Raw genomic sequence first — 23,108 nt, 5'->3', positions numbered from 1 at the left:
TCTCCTCGATGAGTTCACGGTGCTACGATTAGGATCGAAGAGAAGTTTCGCGCGTCGATCGCAATGTTGGTCGAAGAAATTAAACAAAATTCTAACTAAAAATTGTCGCGAAGTAAAAACAACAACAAGCGGTAATGAACGCACGCGTCGAGAACGATCGAAAATGTCCAAGAACGCTACGAATTAAAAAGACAATGGAAAAGGAGAGAAATAAAGAAAGACATTGCGTGTAAAGTTACGTGTTAATCGGTCTGTTTCCGTGTGATTAAAAAAAGAGTAATCTATAATGCTCTCGCTGCGAATATTTCTCGCCGATTAGACGGATAAAAATAAACGAGGAAAATATCGTCGCAGGGACTCGCAATCTTCGATTTGTCCGCACGTTTATTCCACAGTAACAAAGTTCAATGAGAAAATAAAAAGCACAATAAAAGAATAACGAGGGCACGATCGACATCGTTTTTCCATATTTTTCGATCTTTCCGCTAGATAGTAACAACAATTGCCGCTTCGTAAAATTTGCAGATCGACGCCGAGAGAAACGACGATTAAAAGGTAAAAGAAAATTACAAAGTGAGGCGAGAAAATCGGTGGACAAGGAAGCGAGACACTAGCCGTAGAACTCGTTGTTCCGCGACGATCCGAACGAATGGCTCTCTACGGTGATCGGGCGCGTAAACCCGTCGACGAATAAAATGGCTTGGAAATAGGATATCGCGGAACGAAATTCCTCGAGTCGCGACGCTCGACGGCTCGGTTGGTTTCTCCTCTTCCCGGTCCATTTTCAATTTTCATAATGTTTTTTAAAAATCGCTATAAATGTCACGCTACTCGCTAGACGCTTCGCCGGCAATTATTCTGGCAAACGTATTTTACCGATAACAGAATTTCCTCGGATCTATATCACGGTGGGAAGTAAACGAAACTGCGAACAATCGCGCCAAGGATTGGAGCCATTAGAGTCGAGCGTCGAACGTTTTAGGCACTCGAGGGTTCGATTCCATCGTATGCCGTCCGTCTACTCTCGATACCGTACGAGAGGAGGTAGGTAGTTGCGCGACGTCGTTCACTGTCGGAGGAGTGGCCTCGAGCGGCTAAAATATTTGGCGTCGATTCGGGTTCTTCGGTTCCTCGGAGAAATAGCGAGAAGACGGAGCGGGAAAAAGAAAATCGCGACAAGGAGGGCGATGAAGAGGAGGAGGAGGAGGAGGAGGAGGAACGGAGCCGGCCAGGGAGGAAGGGAGAAGTAACGAACAGCCGGAAAAACCGATATCGTTGCTCGGTGAACGACGCTCGATAAATAATGCAACGTGTCTCTCTCTTTCTCGCGCAGCCTCGATCGCGAACGATCGCGAGAAAGCGGAGAGGAGGGACGACTCGATCGAACGCGATCTTCCCGGAACGGACACGTTTTCTAATGGAAGCTCTCGATCGCGCCTTCGACGCTATAGAACAGTCTCTTTTGCCGTACGTAGTTATTGTCTTCGATGGCACGAAAGCGCAAGTGGTGCGTTCGTTTCGATCGCTGCGTCCGCCGCGTTCTTCTCGATCTCGCCGCGAAAGGAAATTGAACATGGGAAAAAGTGGGCTCGATAGCGATGCGATCGTTCGCAAAGGAGGCGATGTCGATCCCGAGTTCGGACAAATTATTCCTGAGATTTTACCTTAATTAGCTCGTTAATATATATTATGCAATGGAGATCCACGGATGGGAGACACCTTCGGATCGTCGAGGTCCCGCGGAAAAAGATATCCTACGGTTGCGTTACACCATTGTAGCAACGCGATCGATCGGCCGATCAACCTTACCGATCGAATTCTACCTCCCTCGTTTCCCTTCGAGTCTCGTCCGATGCGATTCACAGTGGCGTTGAACGGCCGATCGATTCCATTCCGAATACAATCCTCGTAACGGGAGGACCAGAGACGAGGGGTTGTACAAGAGCGTACGAGGGAGGCAAACGGTGTAACGGCGATGGTCGGATACCGAGGACAGAGGTGTCAGGAATCGTTCATGGGGGCGATCTATAAAAGTTACGAGCTTCGCGCTAACAAAGGGGGAAAAAAAAGAAAAAGAAAGAGATCTTACATGCTAATTAATCGCATTGTGTATAGACTTTTAAAAAAATAACAAATTACATACAGAAGATAGGTATTTTGACACCGTAAGGACGAATAAATGAATGACAATAAAAAGTCTCGTTCTCGATCTACGACTCGTCATCATCATCATCATCATCATCACCATCATCGTCATCATTATTATTATCATAATTATAATCATCATCTTCATCATCATCACCACCAATATCATCACCATTATCATCATCTTCGTCATCTTCATTTTCATCATCATCATCATCATCATCATCATCATCATCATCATCATCATCATCATCATCATCATCATCATCATCATCATCAACACCACTATCATCATCATCATCGACATCATATTCATCATCATCATAATTATAATCATCATCATCTTCATCACCATTATCACCATCATCTTCATCTCCATTATCATCATCTTCATCCCCATCATCATCATCTTCATCATCAACATCATCACCACCACCACCACCACCACCATCATGATCATCATCATCATTATCATCATCACCACCATCGTCATCATCATCATTTTCATCATTATAATCATCATCATCGTCATCATAATTATTATTATAATCATCGTCATCGTCATCGTCATCGTCATCGTCATCGTCATTACCATTATCATCGTCATCCTAATTATAATCATCATCTTCTTCATCAGCATCACCGTCGCCTTCATCATTATCATTATCATCGTCGATGTTGTCGTCGTCGTCGTCGTCGTCGTCGTCGTCGTCGTCGTCGTCGTCGTCGTCGTCGTCGTCGTCGTCGTCGTCGTCGTCGTCGTCGTCGTTGTCGTCGTTGTCGTTGTCGTCATTGTCGTTGTTGTCGTCGTAATTGTCGTTGTTGTCGTCGTCGTTGTCGTCGTAATTGTCGTCGTCGTTGTTGTCTGTTTCTCTCCTCTTGTTTTCTCACCTTTTTCATCTTATTCTCCCTCGTGTCTCGTTCTTATTTTCCGTTACATCCACTCGCACTCGCTTTCTCTCGCTTTGCTCGTTTCATCTTTAGTTACACGCGTCTGCGGTATAATTACTTTATAGAATATAGTACCTGGCACAGGAACATGACCTCTCAGTCATTGGCATCACAACGTAACAAGGACTACAAGCTGTGTCACGCGCATCTTCGTATCGCCAAAACTCGCCCTTTCACGCACGAACCATCCACGCAACCGCGACTCTCATTCTTGCCCTCTCTCGTGCTTGTCTAACATACGAACTGGCAATCTTCGTTTCTCGAATGGGTGACTACAGCCAGACACTTGGTCCTGAGTATTTCTGTATCCTATTTTCATAATCTTTTGTTCTTATTTGTTCGTAAACGTCCGTTTCCAGTTCCATGGTTCCGTTGACTATGGACACTGGCCTACACGTTCCCGGCGAACGAACGCAGCGAGGCTGGACACGATTAGCCGAGGATCCGTCGTCCGGTGGTGGGTCCTTGGACCGAATTCGTAGACGTTCCATCGATTCCGTGTACAATCAGCGGGCAACGAACGTTCTACGTAACCTGAGATCTCCGATCGCTCGAGCTATCTCGCGTGGTCGTCCATCGAACGGATCTCCTGGTACGTTATCATTGGATCCGAGTTGCACGTTTTCGAGGATCGTTCCTCCGTTGTCGAAGAAAACCCCGAGCAGATTCCTCGGTAGCTCGTTGCCGTTCCTCGTCTGGCAACGATCCCAAACGAAGAAGAGCCAGCTCTCCGCCGCTTTCTCCGTTCTCCTGGTCGTCCAGGTCGCGACAACGATCGCTCCTATTGTCCAGCCTCCCGTCTGTACACGTACACGGACCCTGCGGATGACACGGTGTGTTGCAACAGTCTTGTCACGTGGGTCCGGCCGGGGCTACGTAACACTGATCGCCGGATTGGACGTGCCCGACGGCGTCGGCACCACTTCACTCTTTATACACTGTCCGGTTAGTTGGTTCACGCTAAGGGGATTGTTGATGTCGTGGGGATTGGTGCCGACCGGGTTACGGTGCGGCGGCGGCGGCGGTTGGACCGGATGACCGTGTGGCTGACTGGCCGGGTTGTTCGAGAGAGGCGGAGGCGGCACCGGAGGCGTCAGAGGACAGGGACACGGGCTGGCCAGACTCGAGGGCGAGGGTAACACCAGCGACGGGCTGGCCAGACTAGACAACGCCGACAATCCTCCGGGACTGCTCAGGGACTCGTCCTCTTCGGGAGTGCCTGCCTCCCCCACGCTGCCCAGATTGTCCTCCGAATGATCGTCCTCCCCTTCGCCGTCGGCTTCGCCGTCGCCGTCTCCTCCCTCCCCCATGTACCTGATACATTTCTTCTTACGTCTGCGAACAAGCGGTGGAGGATTAGTCCGAGATTCCGATGAACCGATCGACGATGATCAATGGAGAGGGGTTTCGGGGGTGGGGTGTGTGGGATCGAACGTCGCTCCTGCGCGCAACCGATGGGATTCCGGCAAGCCGGTAACGAACGGTTCGGGGTTACCCCGAAGTATCGTATTCGTATCGCGGGGACGCGGGGAGCAACGTTCGGTCCGTCGCGTAAGGTTACATCCAGAATTATTACCAACTAAAAGAACATGCGATCACTCGTAGTCGTTGCGAGACTGGCCGCGCGGAAAGAAGATCGCTTCCTCTTTTCCACGATTCGTTTCCAAGAGTCCGCGCGCTCGGTGCTTCTCTTTTGCACGGTTGCGTTTCAGAAAATACCAGAGCGAACGCGAATTCGTCCAAAGTGGGAGCTCGCCAGCCATTGTGCACCGGTTCTCGTTACAATGCCCGGGCAGCCACTCGTCCTTGAAAACACGCGGTCGTGTTACGACCAAATACCCAACAAGCTCCAGTCGAATTCACGTTCGCTGTAGTTTTCCCTCGATCCAAAGACGGACGGGGACTCGAGAGACAGAGCTCCGCGCGACCAGCCGCGGTTTTTATTCTTCGACACGGTTCACTCGTTGCCAAATGCCATGCTTAAAACGTTCAGACGTAACAAGCAAATAACTGTGTAATAAACGTATACGTGGAAAACGAAAGTATCAACACAAATCGAAATGCCGGGGCACAAGGTGGGCTGGGTGGGTGGGGGGATGGGAAAGGGTGACGCACGCTCTTTTCATTCGCGGGGATCCCGAACGATTGGAACACCGTGTTCACGCGCGAGACGTAAATCGATCTCGAATCCCTGAAAAGCTCGCAGAGGACGATCGTTGCCGGGACGCGGGAACAAGCTTTCCCGCGAATCGAATCGCTGGATGTTACGTGGAACTTGGAACTTTCGTCACCGAAGAAGAGTGGCACAGTCCTGATCGACGCGAGTATCTCTCCTTCGTTTCATCGAGGAAAACGAAACGGAAAATGAACGTGGAACGAACAGAAATAATAGAAAATTATACACGGCGATCGTAAAGACGCGCGAGAAGGAAAGAGGCAAAGTTCGCTACTGCAAAGTTCCCGTAAAGTGAGCCCGACCGACCTCGTGTGGTAACTGCATCGCAGTCGAGACATTTACTCGCTCTGCCATTGACTCTCATTATTTATCTCTTGGCCAGTTGAGTTGAACAGTTTGCTTCGTGTATCAATGTGAACATTATGGTTCTTGGACGGGGCGTCAACTTTAGAGTTCGTAGGCACGTCTGGATTCAAGCGTTAGACGTAGCATCTCCGCGTACTCCGACAACGGTCGATTCGTGATGTTGTCCAGTCGCTCGTCTTTCTCGTACAAGGAATCGTCCCAAGAGAAACGACCACGTTTCACAAATATCTATACTCTACTCGGTGTAACGATTCCAATGAAAACATTACGTAAACGCGTGTCCGGGAATGTACGACATTTTCTTACCGTTACAACGAATAGAACGTATTCGTCCTCGAGGGTTTGGTCGCTTATCGTAGGATCACGGTGCATTTCGGAAGAAACGTTCACGCGACGGACGATCGTCTACTTTAACCCTTTACGGACGCTAGTTCATAGGCCGAAGTTTATCGTAGATACGTCGAAAGAAAATCGATCGATGACTCGAAAATACGGAAGCACCCTAACGTAGAAAGAAAGTAACGCTCTCGATCGGCGAGCCGGGGCGATTTACGATGAACGGAAGAAACGGCCTCGAGCGGTCGATCGATTTCGTTTCAACGTATACGTATGTACGTGTATCGTTGATATCGGGTCCTTGGTCGCAAAGGGTTAAATTTACATCGAGAACGCACTCGTATTTGTTCGCGTTCGTGAAACGACTACGACAACAACGCGAATTTGCGCCGAAACACGCTCGGACTCTTCAAGCCTCTGCGAAGCGTAAAAAGTCACGGCACATCAACGTCGCCGAGCTCACGCTCAAGGATCAAACGTCCAAAATTTGGGTTGAGCTACTACGAACTTCCTCGAGACTTGGTCCGACCAAGGTCTGGTCGCGCGGCTTTCGGTGGATACAAGACGCCTCGCAGTGCCTCGAGTTGATTTCCGACTACGCGCGACTACGCAACAGTTACGACATTACAACAACAAAAATAACATAAGAGAGAAACCTTTTATATATATATATATATATAAATAATATATGTATAAATATATATATATATATATATAAATAAAGAGAGAGAGAGAGAGAGAGAGAGAGAGAGAGAGAGAAAAAGAAACAGAAAATGTAAAAACCATGGTTCACGTACTAAAAAGATCAACACATCGGTTACAACACATAATTATTCGCCGTAAACCGTACGAACTGCCATGCTATAAATCAGAGCCACAATGTATAATAACATTTATACTTTTCTATATGCCAAACGTTCCGAACCGAGGAAAGAAAAACGTCAAAAAAAAAATCTGGTTACACGTAGTAGTAGACGTACGTAACATGTATATATTTATATATACGTACAAACGTATATGTGTGTATGAGTGAGTGAGAGTGAGCAATCGAATGACTGAGGGAGCGAGCGAGCGAAAGAGAGAAAGAGAGAGAAAGAGTGTGTTTGTTTGTTTGTTTGTTTGTTGTGTGTGTGTGTGTGTGTGTGTGTGTGTGTACATGTGTATCTCTCTCTCTCTCTCTCTCTCTCTCTCTCTCTCTCTCCTCCTATTCCTCCTCTTTCTCTGTGTATGTATGTTTGTGTGTGTGCGGATATGTGTAAATATATTTATATCAACATACGTGGTATACATATATATATATATACACGCAGGCACGCACGCACGCACGTACGCACGCACGCACGCATGCCCATATATATATATATAGTATATACATATATATCAGATTTATTACAGACCAGCCATGCTAAGGGCAACATTGAGTAAAGTCCAACTAAACGAGGGTAAATCAAATAACAATAATAAGCTGCAAAGAGCCACAACAATGAGAAACAATGCGAGCATTAGGGCATCGCTGTGCCGCTCACTATGCCATCCCGCTCGTGTCGACACCCGGATTCAAGTAATATCTCTCGCGATCCAAGGCGATCGCATTTCTCGAACTCGAAACCATCGAGCGAGCGTACATGTACGTACGTACACGTACACACCTCCAAGATATTCCTTTTCTACTTAACGGCTAACGAGCAGAGTTGGTCGAGTATAGCGAGGGCCAGCGAGCCCGTAGGTTTAAGTCGGGACTGACCACTGTTTAAGAAGAAGTGTTGCAGTAGAAGGGAGGCGATAGGCTTGACTAGAGATTAACATAAGTGGGTTCTTGCTGAGGCGAGGAGGCATTGGAGGCAGTGTTGGTGTTTGGCGGGGCAGTCGCTGCCCCCACCGTCCCTCCACCGCCTCCAGCCCCGACCCCTGCCCCCGCGCTACTTCCCACACCGTGATGGATTATGCTCGCGTGGATGCCCATCCCCGCTCCATGCTCCACTGGGCTGCCAAAACCAACCACCAGCCATTAAAGGGGCGCTCGTCGCATCGACGTTATCACTTTAATCCCATTCTTAATCCCACACCGTATCGTCGTCACCCACACGCATCGGCCCGAGTCTCTGGACTGTCGCCGCGAGCGGACTCGTGCTTTCGACCCTATCTTTCGTCGCGCGCGGTTTACTCTCTGTCCGGTCTCGCGGACCGCGGACACCCCGAGAACCCCGGACTCGGCTATCGTCGCGACATCGAGGCACCAGGTTCGCTTTCTTGTCTTCGTTTTCGTTTTCGTTTTCGTTTTCGTTTTCGTTTTCGTTTTCGTTATCGGACTTTTTCTATTTGCCGCGCCGAGTCTCGTTTCTTCCTTCACGAACGGGGTTGGGGGAGGAGGGGCGGGGGGAGGGCGTTGTCGAGGACGTTGTCGATGCCGTCGCGAAGGATTCCGAAACAAATTACTCCCGAGTCCTGACGCCCTGTGTCGCGTCGAACGATGCCGGTATTCCGCTGCAACGAACTCTCGACGTATCTCTGTTCTAAAGGAAAACTGCGCGCAACGAGCCGACCCGATCCGATCCGATCCGATCCGAACCGATCCGATCCGATTCGATTTTTCCGCTGTCCGATATCAGAAAATATGTCTCCCAAATTGTCCGCGTTCGTGCGATTCCGAGCTTCAACGAACGCGTAATACGCGTCGAAAGTACTACGCTAAGCCGAAGAACGACTGTTAGATTCGTCGGTCGATTCGTTGGTACGAATAGTGTTTTCCGCCCGCGCGAACAGAACAGCGAGTCCCGATTCTCCGTCCGTCCTCTTTCTAAGACGCGATGCCGCGCGAGCAACCGTGGACGAAGAGTACCGCGATTGGGATTCGTCTTCGCCCCTTTAATGAGGTCCATGTGATTCACAAACCCAGCCGGGAGTTGGGGCGTTTGGGGGCGCCGCGCGCGCGACAACGTACAGCGGACGAAACGCGTTAGCGGCGATAAAACGGGTGGCTCGTGACGATGCCGCGACAAACTACAGTGCGCTTTTCTAGTAGAGAGATATTTACAAGCAAAGTGTAGCGGACCTCGTAGCCGTCCACTCGCTATTCTTTTGGTTTCGTTGCGTCCTATTGTTCCTTTTCTTTTTCGAACTTTCGTATTTCGTTCTTTTGGAAGACACATTTTCTGACAACCGTTTTCTCCGTCTCGTTCTCCGATATTTCTCCTCCGTGTTTCATCGAGGTGATCGATACGAGGACTGGAACGCGTGTTTCGACCCTGACCGCGAACAAACGCGGTTCCGCGTTACATCGGTACTCACTATAGGTATACGCGACGTAGTACCGGAATTTCGAATATCCGCGCGCATCGATCGTCGGCTATTTTTCTTTCGTTTTTTCTTTTCTTTTCTTTTCTTTTCTTTTCTTTTTTTTTCATTTCTTTTCTTTTTTCTTTTTGCTTGTTTTGCAAGTTCCACGATAACATGTGGATGACGGAACGGAGTAGAAGACGATAACAATAAGAAGTGGTGACAATCGAGAGTACCATATTCGTGGTCGAGTGTTAAAGTTTTTTACTTCGAACGCGACGGCCCGATTTACCACCGGTGCACTGTCGTATTTTACATCTTTGTCCGGTTGCTTCGGGCTGCGTGCTCGAGTAGCTTCCAAATGTATGGCGATTCTCGTTCGAAATGGAAGAACTTTTCTTCAAAATGTTCGATAAAGAAATCTTTGTTCGATTTGCGCTCTCGAGAATACGCGTACGCGCGCAGCTACGTAAGAAGCTACTCGATCGACGCAGCTCGTTTGTACTGGTTCACCATCATTCACCGCATGTAAAGAAATTTCTTCTAGTGGAACTACACGACTGACACGAGACTTCTATTAGTCTTTCTCAACACTTTTCAAGATCGAATACGTATGTATATACACGCGACCGGAACAGCGTGCTCAACTTGTCGACAAGACTGTATATATGTATGCGCTTCTCTCAAGAAGCAACGAGTCACAAATCCCTCTAAACGTTGCACACGTACCTGCACGGCTTGCACCACTGGCTTTGCTGGTCTAATCCGTACCTGGCGCGGCACTTCTTCATGTTGTTGCCTAGAAAATGCGAAACGTGCACCGATTAGCGGGGCTGTACAATGGTTTTCCTTTGATACAAAACAGGGGGGAGGGATGGTAGACATGTACGTATCGTCGGATTTCTCTCGTTTTATGGAACGGATGACCGTCATCGGCATCGAATTTGCAAATTTTTCGTTTGCCGATTATCCGAGACAAGACGATACGACCGTGACCGAATTTACCGAACGACGGTTCTCGGTGTATAGCTACGCGCGTATGTATCGTACGCGTAATCGACGTTGAACCGAAACGGTCGAGAAATCGGACGATACATCGGCGAGGCAGGGTCCTCCCGGAAGACGTCGACCTTCCTCGATAAATTCTCGATAATTCGGTAAGGAATATGGCAGACGACGATATCGTAGAAAGCAACGATTCCGTTCGAATTGTTGTTCGAAAGATGGTCGTCTTCGAGGAAGGGCCCCGCGGATCGGCAAAAAAAAAAAAAAGAGAAATACTCTGTCAAGCTGAGTGATAAACGGCATGCAGCGTAAAAACGTTAAACGGCGTAAAAAACACGATCGAAGATTATATATACTCAATAATGTCGTGATCTGTATTAAACGCAAGCCTCTAGATATAAAATATTAAAGACGAATGTAAATAAAAATACAGAAAGAAAAAGTACGCCCGAGCGCTCGGACGTCGTGAACGAAACACAACTCGTATATGTAGGGGCTCGAGAATAATTGAGTGGTTGACTGGGGGGGTGGGGGTGAGGGTGATCGTAGGGTCGAAAAAAAAAAACAACCAGATGGCAGGAGAGATAAATAAAATACGGTAATCGAGAAAAATAAAATACAGAATTGAATAAAATTAGTGGAAAAAAATATCAACGGGGGTCTCAGGCAACGTTGAAACGATCAAAGGTGGGGGAGCGAAAAATGGGTGGTGAACTGAAACCAACCAGCGTATCGTACAAAGAAAGTACGGAGAGGCAGATAGTAAGAAAGTGAAAGAGAGAGAGAGAGAGAGAGAGAGAGAGAGAGAGAGAGAGAGAGAGAGAGAGAGAGAGAGAGAGAGAGAGAGAGAGAGAGAGAGATAGAGATAGAGAGAGAAAGAGAGATAGACGACGGGGCGGGGGAGAGATAGCGAGAGTAAATGACGTAGCAGAGTCGGGGAGATAGAAAATTAGGAAAGGCAAAGTGGGAGAGAATTTGGCAGCGAAAATCAGAACTGAGGCGGGAGAAAATTCAGAAAAAGAGACTGAGTGAAAATTAAAAACGCTCAGGATTGTCTGATTGCGGAGTAGGTCCCTGTAAAAATGCAAGATGGCCAGCGTCCCCAAAGTTGTATACGTAATTAATAATTAATAATGCTGTGTCATGTGCGTGTACGTGTACTGAATGCGCTCGTGTTTCCATTTTCTTCCCGTTATATACATATATATTTATTTATATATAACGGAAATTTACGTAGAAATACATTAGAGACACGCACGTGCGCATGCGTACGTGCACGCCCGCTTTCACACGAGTGTGTTGTATCACTGCTTAATCTTTTCTATTCGTTCGCTTCTTTTTGCACTTATTTCTTGCTCTCAAAGAAAAAAAAACAACAAAAATACGAATAGATGATAGATGGTTACATATACATATGTATGTATATATGTATATATATATATATATATATATATATATATATATATATATATATATATATGATAGTCGTACATATACATATGCGTGTACATGTAATATAATAATAATAATAATAATAATAGTAGTAGTAATAATAATAATAAATAATAATGATGACGATGATGAAAATAATAATATTAATAACATCGATAACAATAATAACAATAATAATAATAATAAAGTTGATGTCGATGATGATGCGATGATGATAATGACGATGATGACGATGATGATGATAATAATGATGACGATGATGATGATGATGACGATGATGATGATGATGATGTTAATAATAATAATAATAATAATAATAATAATAATAATAATAATAATAATTTTAATATATATATATATGTATGTGTGTGTATATATATATATATATATATATACATATATATACATAATATCGACCCAAAACCCCAAGATGGGGGGGAAAAAAACATGCAACATAATGTAGTGTAGCAATAAGAATGTATAATAATTATAATATATAGTATATGTAATAATGAGGGGGTGGGGGGGCTGCTGAGGGGGGTTTTCATAATTTTGTCGTTGCTGTTGCTGTTGTATCATGGGGCGGGGAGGGAGTTTGTAAGAATGTGTGGAGTGAGGCATGTGGGTACCTCCAGGATCACTGTTTGTGTCTTGTTTGCGCTTCCTCTTCTTAGTTCGGTTGGTATTTGCGCGGGAAGACCAGTCAGGGTACAGCTGCATGTGCAACTGTCTCTCCCGTCGCGCCAACTCATAATACTTGGCCTGTTCCTCTCGCCCTAGCGCGTGCCACTACCGAGAGAGAACCAAACACTATTTGTAATTGTGCATGAACCGTGGGCTAAACAATATTTTTAATCAAGAAGAAAAAAAATGAGATTCACTAATGCTACTGCCGCCACCCTAATTGGATCTTTCCGTTAAAGTTGATTCTTTACTTTCGCTCGGGTTGCTTTTACTCGGAGTTACAGAGATTGTTTTCTTATACTTTTGTTATATTTCTGTGTTCTTTTTTTTTTTCAATTAAAAAATTGTCTTTTTCTCGTTTTCTGTATGCTTTATGCGTTCGACGCATCGCTGCCCTGTTTAGCATTTCGTTAAAACACTGGGGTCCCTACTTTCCGTTTAAAGTGCTAGAAGAACAGCCTAGATTCTCCCCTCCCCCTCGGTTGCACCGCTATTCGTCGTATTGTCGGTTATCGAAGAACTCGGAGATCGTACAGGGTGTCTGATAGAGGATCATCGAGGGTAAGTGCCCAACAAACACGGCGAACCGTTTTCTCGAGCAAGGGTTCAGCGCAACGAGCATCCTCGGCTGGTCTGTACACTGAAAAACTACTACATTGCACGCTGCATTGCGTACAGACACGTTCTTTCGAGACTTTTGTTTTCAGTGTATTCGTGCTCTGCGATCGGTGTCGTTCCAGTGGAACAAGAAAGAAAGAAAGAAAGAAAGAGAAAGAGAGAGAGAGAGAGAGAGAGAGAGAGAGAGAGAGAAGAGACAGAAAGAAAGGAACAGAGAGAGAGAGAGAGAGAGAGAGAGAGAGAGAGAGAGAGAGAGAGAGAGAACCTTGCAACGAAGAAAGGTGTCACTTACCTATCACGAGCATGGTAAATTTCGATAGTTCTCGGAGCAGTGCTGTCCACCAGCGCGAGCTTCGAAAGCCAAGGGAACTGCTCCCGCTCTGTCTTCGATGGCATATAAACTCGATACGGCGCCTAGAGGGAGACAAAGTCGCGCACAGAGGCGCCCGGCCGTGGACAGCAATGTTCCAGAAGTTGCTAAAAGGGGGTAGAGGAACGTCGAGGATTGGAACGCATCCGAGCGCAGTAGCCGGCTAAAGGTTCTCGTTGGACCGGGTCTCGTCGATCCTTTTCGCATCATTTTCCAAATGCCGCGAATACAACGATGTAGAAACACATCGGTCCCGTTCGAAACGATCGAGAAATTCGCACGGAAAAGGAGGTCCTCTCGCTCTACCAGACATTCCGCACCCAAGGCTCTCGCTCGAGACGTCGTCGTTGAATCTACGTACGAGGTACACTTTGTACTTTTCGTTTTTCGTATTCTTTTTTTCGTTTTCTTTTCTTTTCGTTTTTTTTTTTCTTTTTTTCTTTTAAACGTGAACGGATACCGCTTTAGGGAGTTTGGCCAGATACAAAAAAAAGATTTTGCGTAATCGTCGCATGCCGCGAGAGTCCGTTTTTTCCTCTGCTGCGCCGCATCAAAATCCGCAAAGATTTCCCCCAACAGACAATCCAATAATTCAATACAAATCGAAGTCGAAAAAAACGGAAACAGTGTACGCGTACGCGTACGCGTACACGTGGACGCTCGAAGAGCTGTCGGTTAATTTGTCGATCGAAAATAAGTCCGCACGTCGAAGAGTGAATGCCAGAATTGAAATCAATATAAATCAATCAATCAAATATAAATGACAAACGAAACAAAAAAAAAAAAATTGTCAAAAAAAAAAAAAAAAGAGTAAATGAAACGCACAGAGAAACTTTGATCGTTTCAATATCAACCAGTAGGTAATCTATATGAATTATTATAATGAATTATTAAGGGCCTGCTGTTCTAGCACTGGAAAGTGGTACCTCCGGTGGGATCTGCGGAGCGCTCTTTCTTCCTCTTCTTCTTCTTGCTGCCGTATCCGTAGTTATCCCTGGCACTCCAGCCGGGGTATCGTTGTTGATGGAGATGGCGCTCCTGCCTGGCCGCCTCATAATACCGCGCCTGCTCCTCCCGGCTTAGCGAGTGCCACTGCGTGTCATACCCCCAAAATTCAGATTCACAGTTTCACAGTATTCAGCCGTGCACCGTGTCCCTTTCCACGCTTTTCGCGCATTTCTTTTTTAATTGGAAATTCGATTATTACGTGTTTTTTTTTTTTTTTTTTTTTTTTTTTTTTTTTTTTATTATTATTATTATTATTTTTTTCCCTTTGCATTTCGTTTTTACCCTCTTACGTCAAAGCGGACACACCGAACAGAAAGAGACGGATGGGTGTCCTCGTCGCCGTGTATGCCCACCCCTTTCGTTCGATCGACGGCCCAACCCATTCGTTACGGTCGACGTTTCCTTAGATCCCACCTACGATGCTCTCTGTTTACACTTACTGCGATACTAGTACGGTTAGTGTCTCGACTTTGATCCGCGGATCAACGAAAGTAGTTTAAAACGCATGCAAGTTTACGATCGTCCTTTGGAGACGCCCTGCGATGGCGCCGGGGTCTCTGGGGATGACGATGTTTCTTGGTCGCCAAGTCAACATTTTGCTTCCGAGCGTCGGCACCGAGCTGCCGACGAAACTGGAACTCGTTTCCTCGTTTCGAACGAATCGTGGATCATGGAGACGGAAAGCGTCGTTAACCGTTCGATCGGTTCCTGATCGACGGCGTCGTTGGAAATGTTTCCTTAATTCGATCATCGGTCCGTGACAAGCAGTATCGACCGAATTCGCAGTCTACGGTCGTTAGCGCAAATCGATCAAGTGACGGCAACGCGATTCAGAAAGGAAAAGAAACAGAACAGAACAGAAGAAAATCTTGACTTTGGCACACGTGTCCGTCGCTTTTGCATCGGGGCTCCGAACGCGAGATCGGAGGGGATCGATAGAGGCGATCGATAGCCGGTGCGGGCTGATAATCGATGCGGTCCGAGCTCCGATGCAACAACGTTCCAATGAGAAGAAGCTCGTGTATCGGTAAAAAGAAATATGTCAGCCGCTAGATTACTCACTCGTCTTCCCAATATTTGGTTGATCGCAGCGCTCTCTTTTAAGGTACACTCCGCCACGACCTTCGCCCTCATCTCCTTCATGTACAGCATAAATGCGTTCAAAGGCTTTTTTATATGGGGTTTCTTTTTATCTGTGCAAACACGATCGACGCATAGTATGAGAAGAGGTGGTGCCTGGATCGAGTCGGTCGATCGACGGCGGTCGCGATCGAATGGATCTTTCTTACCTTGATTGTTCTGTTGCGAGGAGTCGACGCCTTTTCCGGTGTCGGGTGCGACCAACGAGGAGGAGTTCTTTTGCTCGACCGAGGACCTGCGAACAGAAAGCGAGAGAAATGCGTGAACGTTGGCGAGTATTCGGGGGCGATCGTCCGCGAGCGGGTGGGTAACGGTGATCGGTGATCGGTGATCGGTGATCGGTGATCGGTGATCGGTGATCGGTTCGCGCGCGGGCGTACGATTTCGTCAATCGACGTTACCGTTTGTAGTAAGGCTGCTTCGTATCGTGGTTGGAGGGTTGGTCGGGTTTCGTGCAGGACAGGGGATAGACCGGCGTGGAATTTTGGGAGTTGCAGAGTTGCTCCGTGATGTTCGATGTCGGGCCGTCGAAGTACGGTTGCGGAAGCGCGATCGGGGTTCTGTGGAAGTTTTGCGGCATGGGCCAGTTCATCTGCTGCCACATGCGGTGTCGCGCCTCGACCATCGCTAGCAGCTGCACGAAGTTGGGTTGGGCGCCGTACGGAGGCGGCGTGACGCTCCTCGGGACGTTCACGTTCGACATCTGCATCAGGCTGCTCATGTAGAGCGCGGTGAGAATCTTGTGATCGGCGGCTGGTAATCCCGCCTCGCTGGCCTTCACCGCCTCCTGGAGCAACGTCATGTTCTCCTCGATCCTCGAATCGGACTTCTCCTCGTCGATCCTGTTGATCGATCCCTCGCTCCCGGTGTTCTCCTCGATCGCGATCGGTCCGCACTGGTCGATGTCGTCCTTCTTTATCACCAGGTTCAATGGTTCCGGACACTCGGGCTCCATCGCCGGTGCACGCGGACTGCGTTGCTCTCCGTGGGTCCACTCCCGTGGTTTATACCCACCGAAACGTTAAGGCCCGATCCATCGAATCACCGGTGTAGTTAACCTTCTCGCGTGTCTCTCTCACTACGCGAGTTGCTCTCCGCTCGAGCGGAGCTTCCGGTACGCGCGAACGTTCAAGCAACGCTGGTGCGCCGTTCCCATGGTCGTTCGAGCACGGTCTCCTCGTTGCGTTCGCACGGGTTCGAGGGCTCGTGGCCGCGGTGTCGTCTCGCCGTACTCTTCCTCGACCAACGAACCTCGAAATGCGCCGCTCGGTACCCGGTGGTAAACAGCACACGTACGCGCACACAACATTTACACGTATTCACGAAACCGAGAATACGAAACGGCACTGTTCACGGCGCGCGTCGCGCGTTGCGTATCATCGTCGATCTTAATGGCTCCATATCGTCGTTTCGCGAACGACGTTCGATCGTTCATGCATGCCCGTCGAGAGCGGACCAATCGCGCCGCTACGGTAAAATGTCTCCAGGGGCGGCATCTCGCGCGTTACGCCGTCCGGAATCGTCTCTTTTTCCGTTTCACCGACGAAAAACCACCCCCGGTTTCTTTTGTCTCGTTCGCAGCAACCTTACCCGGCAACTTTCTCGTCCATCGTTTCGCCGCACGACACGCGTCACCACCAGCCGCCAGAGCTCTCTCTCTCTCGCTCTCTCGTCTCTCTCTCTCTCTCTCTCTCTCTCTCTCTCTCTCTCTCTCTCTCTTTCTCTCTCTCGCGCGCTCGCTCGCTCGCTCGTTCGGTCTCGCTCTCTCACCCCTTCTCTCTTCTCTCGCTACCCCGTGCGCGTGTATCTCGCATCCAGCGAAAACGCGTCGTTCCTGGCGTCGTCGGTGGAATCACCGAGCGGTGTTACGACGATTGATTATCCGCGAGTGCGGAAGGGGCGACGGGGAGAGGAGGGCTGCACCGTGGGGCCATCATCGCGATTCATGGCTCCGCAGCAACGACACCCTACCTACCGTCCGCCGATGTATAATTCGCGCGTGGAGGAAGAGGGGAGGGGGGAGTTGGAGAGAAAGGAGGAGAGAGGGCGAAGATCGCATTCTCTCTGCTTTCCCTGCGTGGACGGCTGGTTTTTTTTGGCGGGCTGCGTGGCGCTACCATCGACGGCAGTCTCGCGCTGCCTGTTTCGCACACGGTTCGCGAGTCGGCTCTTTTATCACCTTCGACCCGTAATAACGCGACACGCTCGCGATTCGACCGATCGAATCGAAGCCGCACGTCCTCGATCTTCTTTCACCTTCGATTGCCACGATTCACGCGCGCCTCCATCTTTTTCGAGGTTTCCGACGCTTCCACGAACCGTCGTCTCGGACGGGACAACGAGTTCGAGTATCCGTGTAACGTTCTCACTATCCCGAAGCACGTGGTTCTCGATCTCGAAGGTCAAAATGGACGACCGGAGATTCTCGGCGACAACTGGGTCCCGTCTACGTTTCTCGTACGAGGCTGCCAGCGGCGTCCCCGCCGGTCCTGGTCGTCCTCGTCCTTGTCCTCGTCGTCGTTCTCGTCGCGGTCGCGGTCGTGGTCGCGGTCGCGGTCGCGGTCGCGATCGCGGTGCTCGTCGTCGTCGCGCGCGATGCTCTCGGTCTCGAGAACGATTCTCGGGCCAGCTGATCGTCCATGGTGTACGCGTGTCTCGAACGCGGAGGAAGCTCGGCCCCGACCATGCGGTTTTGTATACGCTGCTCGGGCCGGGCGATCGGCTGGGTACTAATGCAAATTAGAAATCTGTTTAAGAGGGTAATGATCAATACATAACCGGCGGCGGCGGCGGCGGCAGCGGCGGCGGCGGTGGCGGCGGCGGCGGCGGCGGCGGCGGCGTCGGTGGTGGTGGCGGCGGTGGTGGCTGCGACGGTGGCGGCGGTGGCGGACGGCAGGCGCAGACGCTGTGCGAAGAGAGTCATTCAATAAGTGTTATACGCGGTTCGCCGACGAAGGGGGAACGACTGCACGACGGGTTGAACACCCCGGGACGTGCTACCCCCTATGGTCGACCCTGAAACTATTCCGTCGAAACCCAATCGCGCCACGCTGCGCTTCTTTATCAACGGACGGAACCGGGCAAGATTCGAACTCGCTCCGGATACTTTTGCCTTTTATCGATCCAAGGACGTTCGCGGTTGTTCCGCGTTCGGTAAAACGCGAGGATCGGACTCGACGATGACGATGACGATGACGATGACGCCGCGTATTTCCACCGCTCTCGCCCTCGAACCTCTTCGTTCGCGGCTCCTCTTCGTCGTCGTCCAATAATCCGTTATCCTAGGAGCGTTCGGTCAACGCGTAAAACTTGGAATTCCTTCGGATCGATTCTCGCGTTCGTTCCGCGGGCGTCGGACGACGATTTCTACTTTACTGGGACGATCTTGCATCGTTTCCAATGGACGGTCGAGCAGAAACTTCCTGTTGTATCATCCAGTGTAGCTTCTCGAAACTCTCGGTTCTCGGTTCGTTTCGTTTCGTTTCGTCCGACGTATCCGACGAATTATCGACAGGCGCGCTCGCCGTTCGCTCTTCCGTGATCTTCCGTCGGCTCGAACGTCTGCCGGACTTTGCGCGACGCGTTCCTTCCGACGAGGAGTCGATCGGAGGTGTCGCGTTATCGCGCGGAACCCGTCACAGCCTTCGACGCGTTCCCTCGTTTCCATTTCTCCCGCTAATAAATTCACCCTCGGGAATTTGGTAACGCTCGTCGTTACCATCGATAAACCGATGAGAACATCGACGAACTCGAACTCGAACTCGAGGCTGATCCTACCGGGGAATCGAGAATAGGGATCGAGACTCGGGAAAAATGATTCGTCGAACGACGGTAGAGTTCGATGGACCAGGAAGGAGGAAAGGAGGAGGTCGTCGTTGTCGTCGTCGTCGTCGTCGTCGCTGTCGTTGTCGTCGACCAACCTGTGATTGTGATCCAGGGTGGAATGGTCCGTTTTCGGCGTTGTAGGCACCAGCGCGTGGGACGTCAGCGCGTGCGCGTGCGGACTCAAACCAGGATGCGGAGGCATCAGACCCGTCGGAGAAAACCGGTAGAGATCGCTGGAAAAATGAGGACACTGGTTATCGAGCCGTCCGCGACGGGTCCAAGTCCTCGGGAGGTTTCGATTCGTCGGATTCGTATCCTCGAATTCGGAGGGTCGCTCCGTTCCGAATTTCGAGGCCGAGTTCCTTCGAAACGGGCTCGGTACGCGTCCCGGAGAAAGAGATCGCCGCGCAACTGGAACCGGAGTTCTCGGGGCGAAGGGAACTCGACGAATCCGACTTCGATCGCCTACTAACCTTGGTAAACTAGAAGTTGTGATGGGCAAACTCGTGGGATACGGACTTCGGAAACCAGCGCTTGCCGGGGAGATGGGGTACATGCTCGGTGTGTGCCTGAAAAGGAAACCATGGCGCGTGAAAGAAAATCCTCGGCTCGAACGGCGCGATGGCGAAAAAAGTCGAATCGTTCGGAGAATCGATTTCCTGGAAGAAAATTGATGAAAGAAGGCGGTACCGTTCGTGCGATCGTTGTCGCGAGAAACGTTCGACGAAATGTCCGCGCGCGGGTTCGGTTCGGTTCGGTTCGGTTCGGTTCGGCCCTCCTCTCTACCAGCGCCGTCCGTGTCCCGGACCTACGGCAATCTTTTCGTTTTCCGTTTCGGCGCACCCTTCTCGAGGTTTCCCCGAAACGCGGACCTCTTCGAGGGCCGCGCGCCAGCCACACGCCGCGCGTCGAGCGACGTCGAAAGAGGAAAGAGTCGACCGAAGAACGCGGAGCCGCCCTCCTAATTGAGAAGAACGTGCCTAATCGTCCGTGGAAAATCTCAATTTAGGACGGTTCGGGCAGAAAGCAAATAACAAGGAGGGAGGCTGAGGGAGCCGTTCGCAAAGAGGAGGGTCTTCCGGCCGATGGTCGTGCGTGCGGTCGGTGTGTGTTATGGCGACGGGTGGACGCCGATTACGACGACGGCCGTACGGCGACGGTGGTCGTTCGTGCTCGATCCAATGGACCGGAACCGAGAGGATGACCGTCCGTATCGGGGACGCCGTGATTTTCGCGAAAAATACGAGCCTCGAATCGGGAATTCGGGGAGTCCGCGATGCCGCGCGAACGAATCGGAACTGGAGGAAAATCCTCTCGTGATTTCCGAGTCGAATCGTTGCCGCGCCGAAACTCGAGATCAACGACCGCTCGGAGGTTTCTCGCGCGAATTGGGCCACTCGGCGTCGAACACGGATCGTCGCCGGGACTCCGTTGCGAGCAAAACCGTATCGATACCGAAACTACTCGACGTTTCTTCCCCTCCTGATTCCTCTTTTCTTTCTCCTCCTTCCCTTCGGAAGACATCGTTTTCCTTTGTCCATCGTCGATTCCCCCGTGGAACGCCGATCGTGGAACGCCGATCGTGGAACGCGACGCGCTCTCAAGAACGCCGCGTCGCCTCGCGCCGTCTCGCGCCGTCTCGCGCCGTCTCGCGTCGCGTCACGGTGCCGGCTAATGCGCGTAACGAGATCAACGGACCCCGGGGGATGAACGTTCGAGAAACCGTAATTCGAGTTAATCGTTTCTTTTGTCCGCGAGACGTCGAGTAATCGTCGCGGTTGCTGGATCGATCCGCTCGGAAAACCCTCGAAAGACCAAGACGCGATTCGTTGCCCGATCGTATCTCCTCGGCGATGGTTTTCGATCGGCGAAAGCGCGCGTCGACTTACCAGGAGGCGGCGACTTGCGTCATTTCCGGGCTAAGCATGGGGTACGGATATTGACCCGTGGAGAAGGGATACATCGGCGCTCTCGTCAGACCTGGAACAGAAACGAGGATGCTGCTTGAATTATCTAGACGCGTTTCGAATTCGCTTACTCTACGGCGTTCGTTTCGGGAGCGATCTCGTGCGCGAGCCAGACGACGAACAACGGATGGAGGTTTTCTTACCGAGAATCGAAGGGAATGCCGATTCTTTCGCGATACCTGGAGAGCTTTCGAAAACTCGCACCTACGAAAATTGATCGAGATTTCGTACGGCTGTACGAGCGATTCCCGAAAGTTTTCGGAACGTTGTAAATAAACGTAAAGAATTTTCGAGATGAAAATTCTTCGCAACGCGGTCGAATTCTTGGAAGCGTTCGTCGGTCGCTAGTCGCGTTTCGAGTCGGTCCGTAGCCGTATTCGAGCCTAGACCGAGAGCGGTAGTTTCTTCGTTCGTCGGCGTTACAATTACGGTCGAGTGTCGCGGTGTCGCGGTGTCGCGGTGTCGCGGTGTCGCGGTCTCGGGACGCGCGTGTGTTCCTCCCTGTCGCGAAAGTTTTAAGTGCCGCGATACCAAAGTGCAACGAACCTGAACGCGTGCGAAACAAGCGTCCGAATATCGAAGCGGGTGAGTAGATTTGTGCGATTCGCGATCGCTGACGAGCCGCGCGGAGGGAGCTCGCCACTCGGGGACAACAACCGCGACGCGACGCGACGCGTATCGATGGATGCTAAATAAACGTTGCTACGAGAGAGATGAAAGAAGAACGACCCGTCGTTTTCCACGATCGCGTTCCAGAAAACGTTCGCGAAAGAGCAACGAGTTGCGCGATAATTGGGAATCGTCGACGTCAAAATCGCAGATACCGGTGTCCGAAATCTGCTCCTCCGAGCTTCTCGGTCGCTAATTGTTCGCCGACGCGAGCCACGATCCACGATCTTCGTCGCGCGTATCGAGGACCGACCGAGTCGGAAAAAAAAAGAGAAAAAAAAGAAAGAAACGGCTTTTACGGTAACGGTATCTAATATAACCGGTACGTGCCGCGGAGCCGATCGCGGCCCGAGGAGCCCCAGAAACGTCGGCTCTGCCGGTGTAAGTGGGGTGCGCCTTTGGCGAGGCGAAGTGTAATTGGCTTCATAAGGGTCGACGAGAAGCGGTCGGAATATCGGCAAGCCTGAAACCGCTTGACGAGGCCAATACTTGTCCCCCCCGCGTCGCTCCTCTTTCCATATCGTTCGTTGCGGCGCACGGACGGACTGGATGGACTGGATCTCTTTTCACTTTCGTCCCATCCCCCGCAACCACCCCCGGCCCTCTCCTCGTCTCGTGGTCCTTTTTGCGTTTCGCGGCTGAATATGTCCCGGAGGCGTGTTCCTCCGCAACTCTTCTCGTCTCTGTTCGCCGCTCGAAATCGGTCAACGCGTGGCTTTCCACGATAGGGCCACTTGGAGCGCCCACGGATAACGACCGTCTATCGCTGGACCGTAAAGAGATCGGTCTCGACGTTTGCGAACCGGGACCCGACGCGGGTTCTCGAAGCGTTTCCGTGCCCAGATCCAGAAGGACGGCGGGAGCTCGCACCCCCGCACCCGCGCCCGTACCCGCACCCGCGCCCGCGCGTCTATCGATCTCCTCGACCGTTTCGTCGCTTCGCGGATAATATTTCGAAGCTTTTCGCGACCTTTCGCGCCCTTTCGGTTCGCCACGAATCCCGATTCGTCGGTCGACGTCGAGACGAAGTTCGAAAAACCACCACCCGGTTAGCGACGCTCCGATAGATTGTCGTTCCAAGAAGGACGCGACCATTTCAAAGCGCAGCTTCTCTCGTCCC

The 23,108-nt window shown here is 50.3% G+C and overlaps 2 protein-coding genes and 1 long non-coding RNA gene across 4 annotated transcripts in view; all 3 read right to left on the bottom strand.

Moving 5' to 3' along the window:
• Nucleotides 1-343: 343 nt before the first annotated feature.
• Nucleotides 344-3,045, bottom strand: LOC143150704 (uncharacterized). The gene is made up of 2 exons (XM_076319150.1): nucleotides 3,037-3,045; nucleotides 344-2,753 (listed from the first exon to the last, which is right to left on the bottom strand). Exons 1-2 carry the CDS (start codon nucleotides 3,043-3,045, stop codon nucleotides 2,211-2,213), a joined length of 552 nt encoding a protein of 183 aa, XP_076175265.1. The 3' UTR covers nucleotides 344-2,210.
• Nucleotides 3,046-3,960: 915 nt separating this feature from the next.
• Nucleotides 3,961-23,108, bottom strand: part of LOC143150783 (uncharacterized) — a 28,517-nt gene continuing 9,369 nt past the window's right edge. For both annotated transcript variants that reach the window (XM_076319302.1, XM_076319303.1), the window contains exons 3-10: nucleotides 21,242-21,332; nucleotides 19,826-19,921; nucleotides 19,448-19,585; nucleotides 15,677-15,762; nucleotides 15,450-15,580; nucleotides 14,306-14,471; nucleotides 9,980-10,049; nucleotides 3,961-4,431 (exon numbers count right to left, since the gene is read on the bottom strand). In XM_076319302.1, the coding sequence (XP_076175417.1) occupies nucleotides 3,969-4,431; nucleotides 9,980-10,049; nucleotides 14,306-14,471; nucleotides 15,450-15,580; nucleotides 15,677-15,762; nucleotides 19,448-19,585; nucleotides 19,826-19,921; nucleotides 21,242-21,332 (1,241 nt within the window). In that variant the 3' untranslated portion in view covers nucleotides 3,961-3,968. The remainder of the gene's footprint in view (nucleotides 4,432-9,979; nucleotides 10,050-14,305; nucleotides 14,472-15,449; nucleotides 15,581-15,676; nucleotides 15,763-19,447; nucleotides 19,586-19,825; nucleotides 19,922-21,241; nucleotides 21,333-23,108) is intronic.
• LOC143150784 (uncharacterized) lies at nucleotides 12,361-14,230 on the bottom strand. The gene is made up of 2 exons (XR_012993180.1): nucleotides 13,302-14,230; nucleotides 12,361-12,496 (listed from the first exon to the last, which is right to left on the bottom strand). It is a non-coding gene; the product is annotated as an uncharacterized LOC143150784 (long non-coding RNA).

Source organism: Ptiloglossa arizonensis, chromosome 8 (genome assembly GCF_051014685.1).
Source record: "Ptiloglossa arizonensis isolate GNS036 chromosome 8, iyPtiAriz1_principal, whole genome shotgun sequence".
In the NCBI taxonomy this organism is placed as follows: Eukaryota; Metazoa; Arthropoda; class Insecta; order Hymenoptera; family Colletidae; genus Ptiloglossa; species Ptiloglossa arizonensis.
This window is presented reverse-complemented; position numbering and strand designations above follow the sequence as displayed.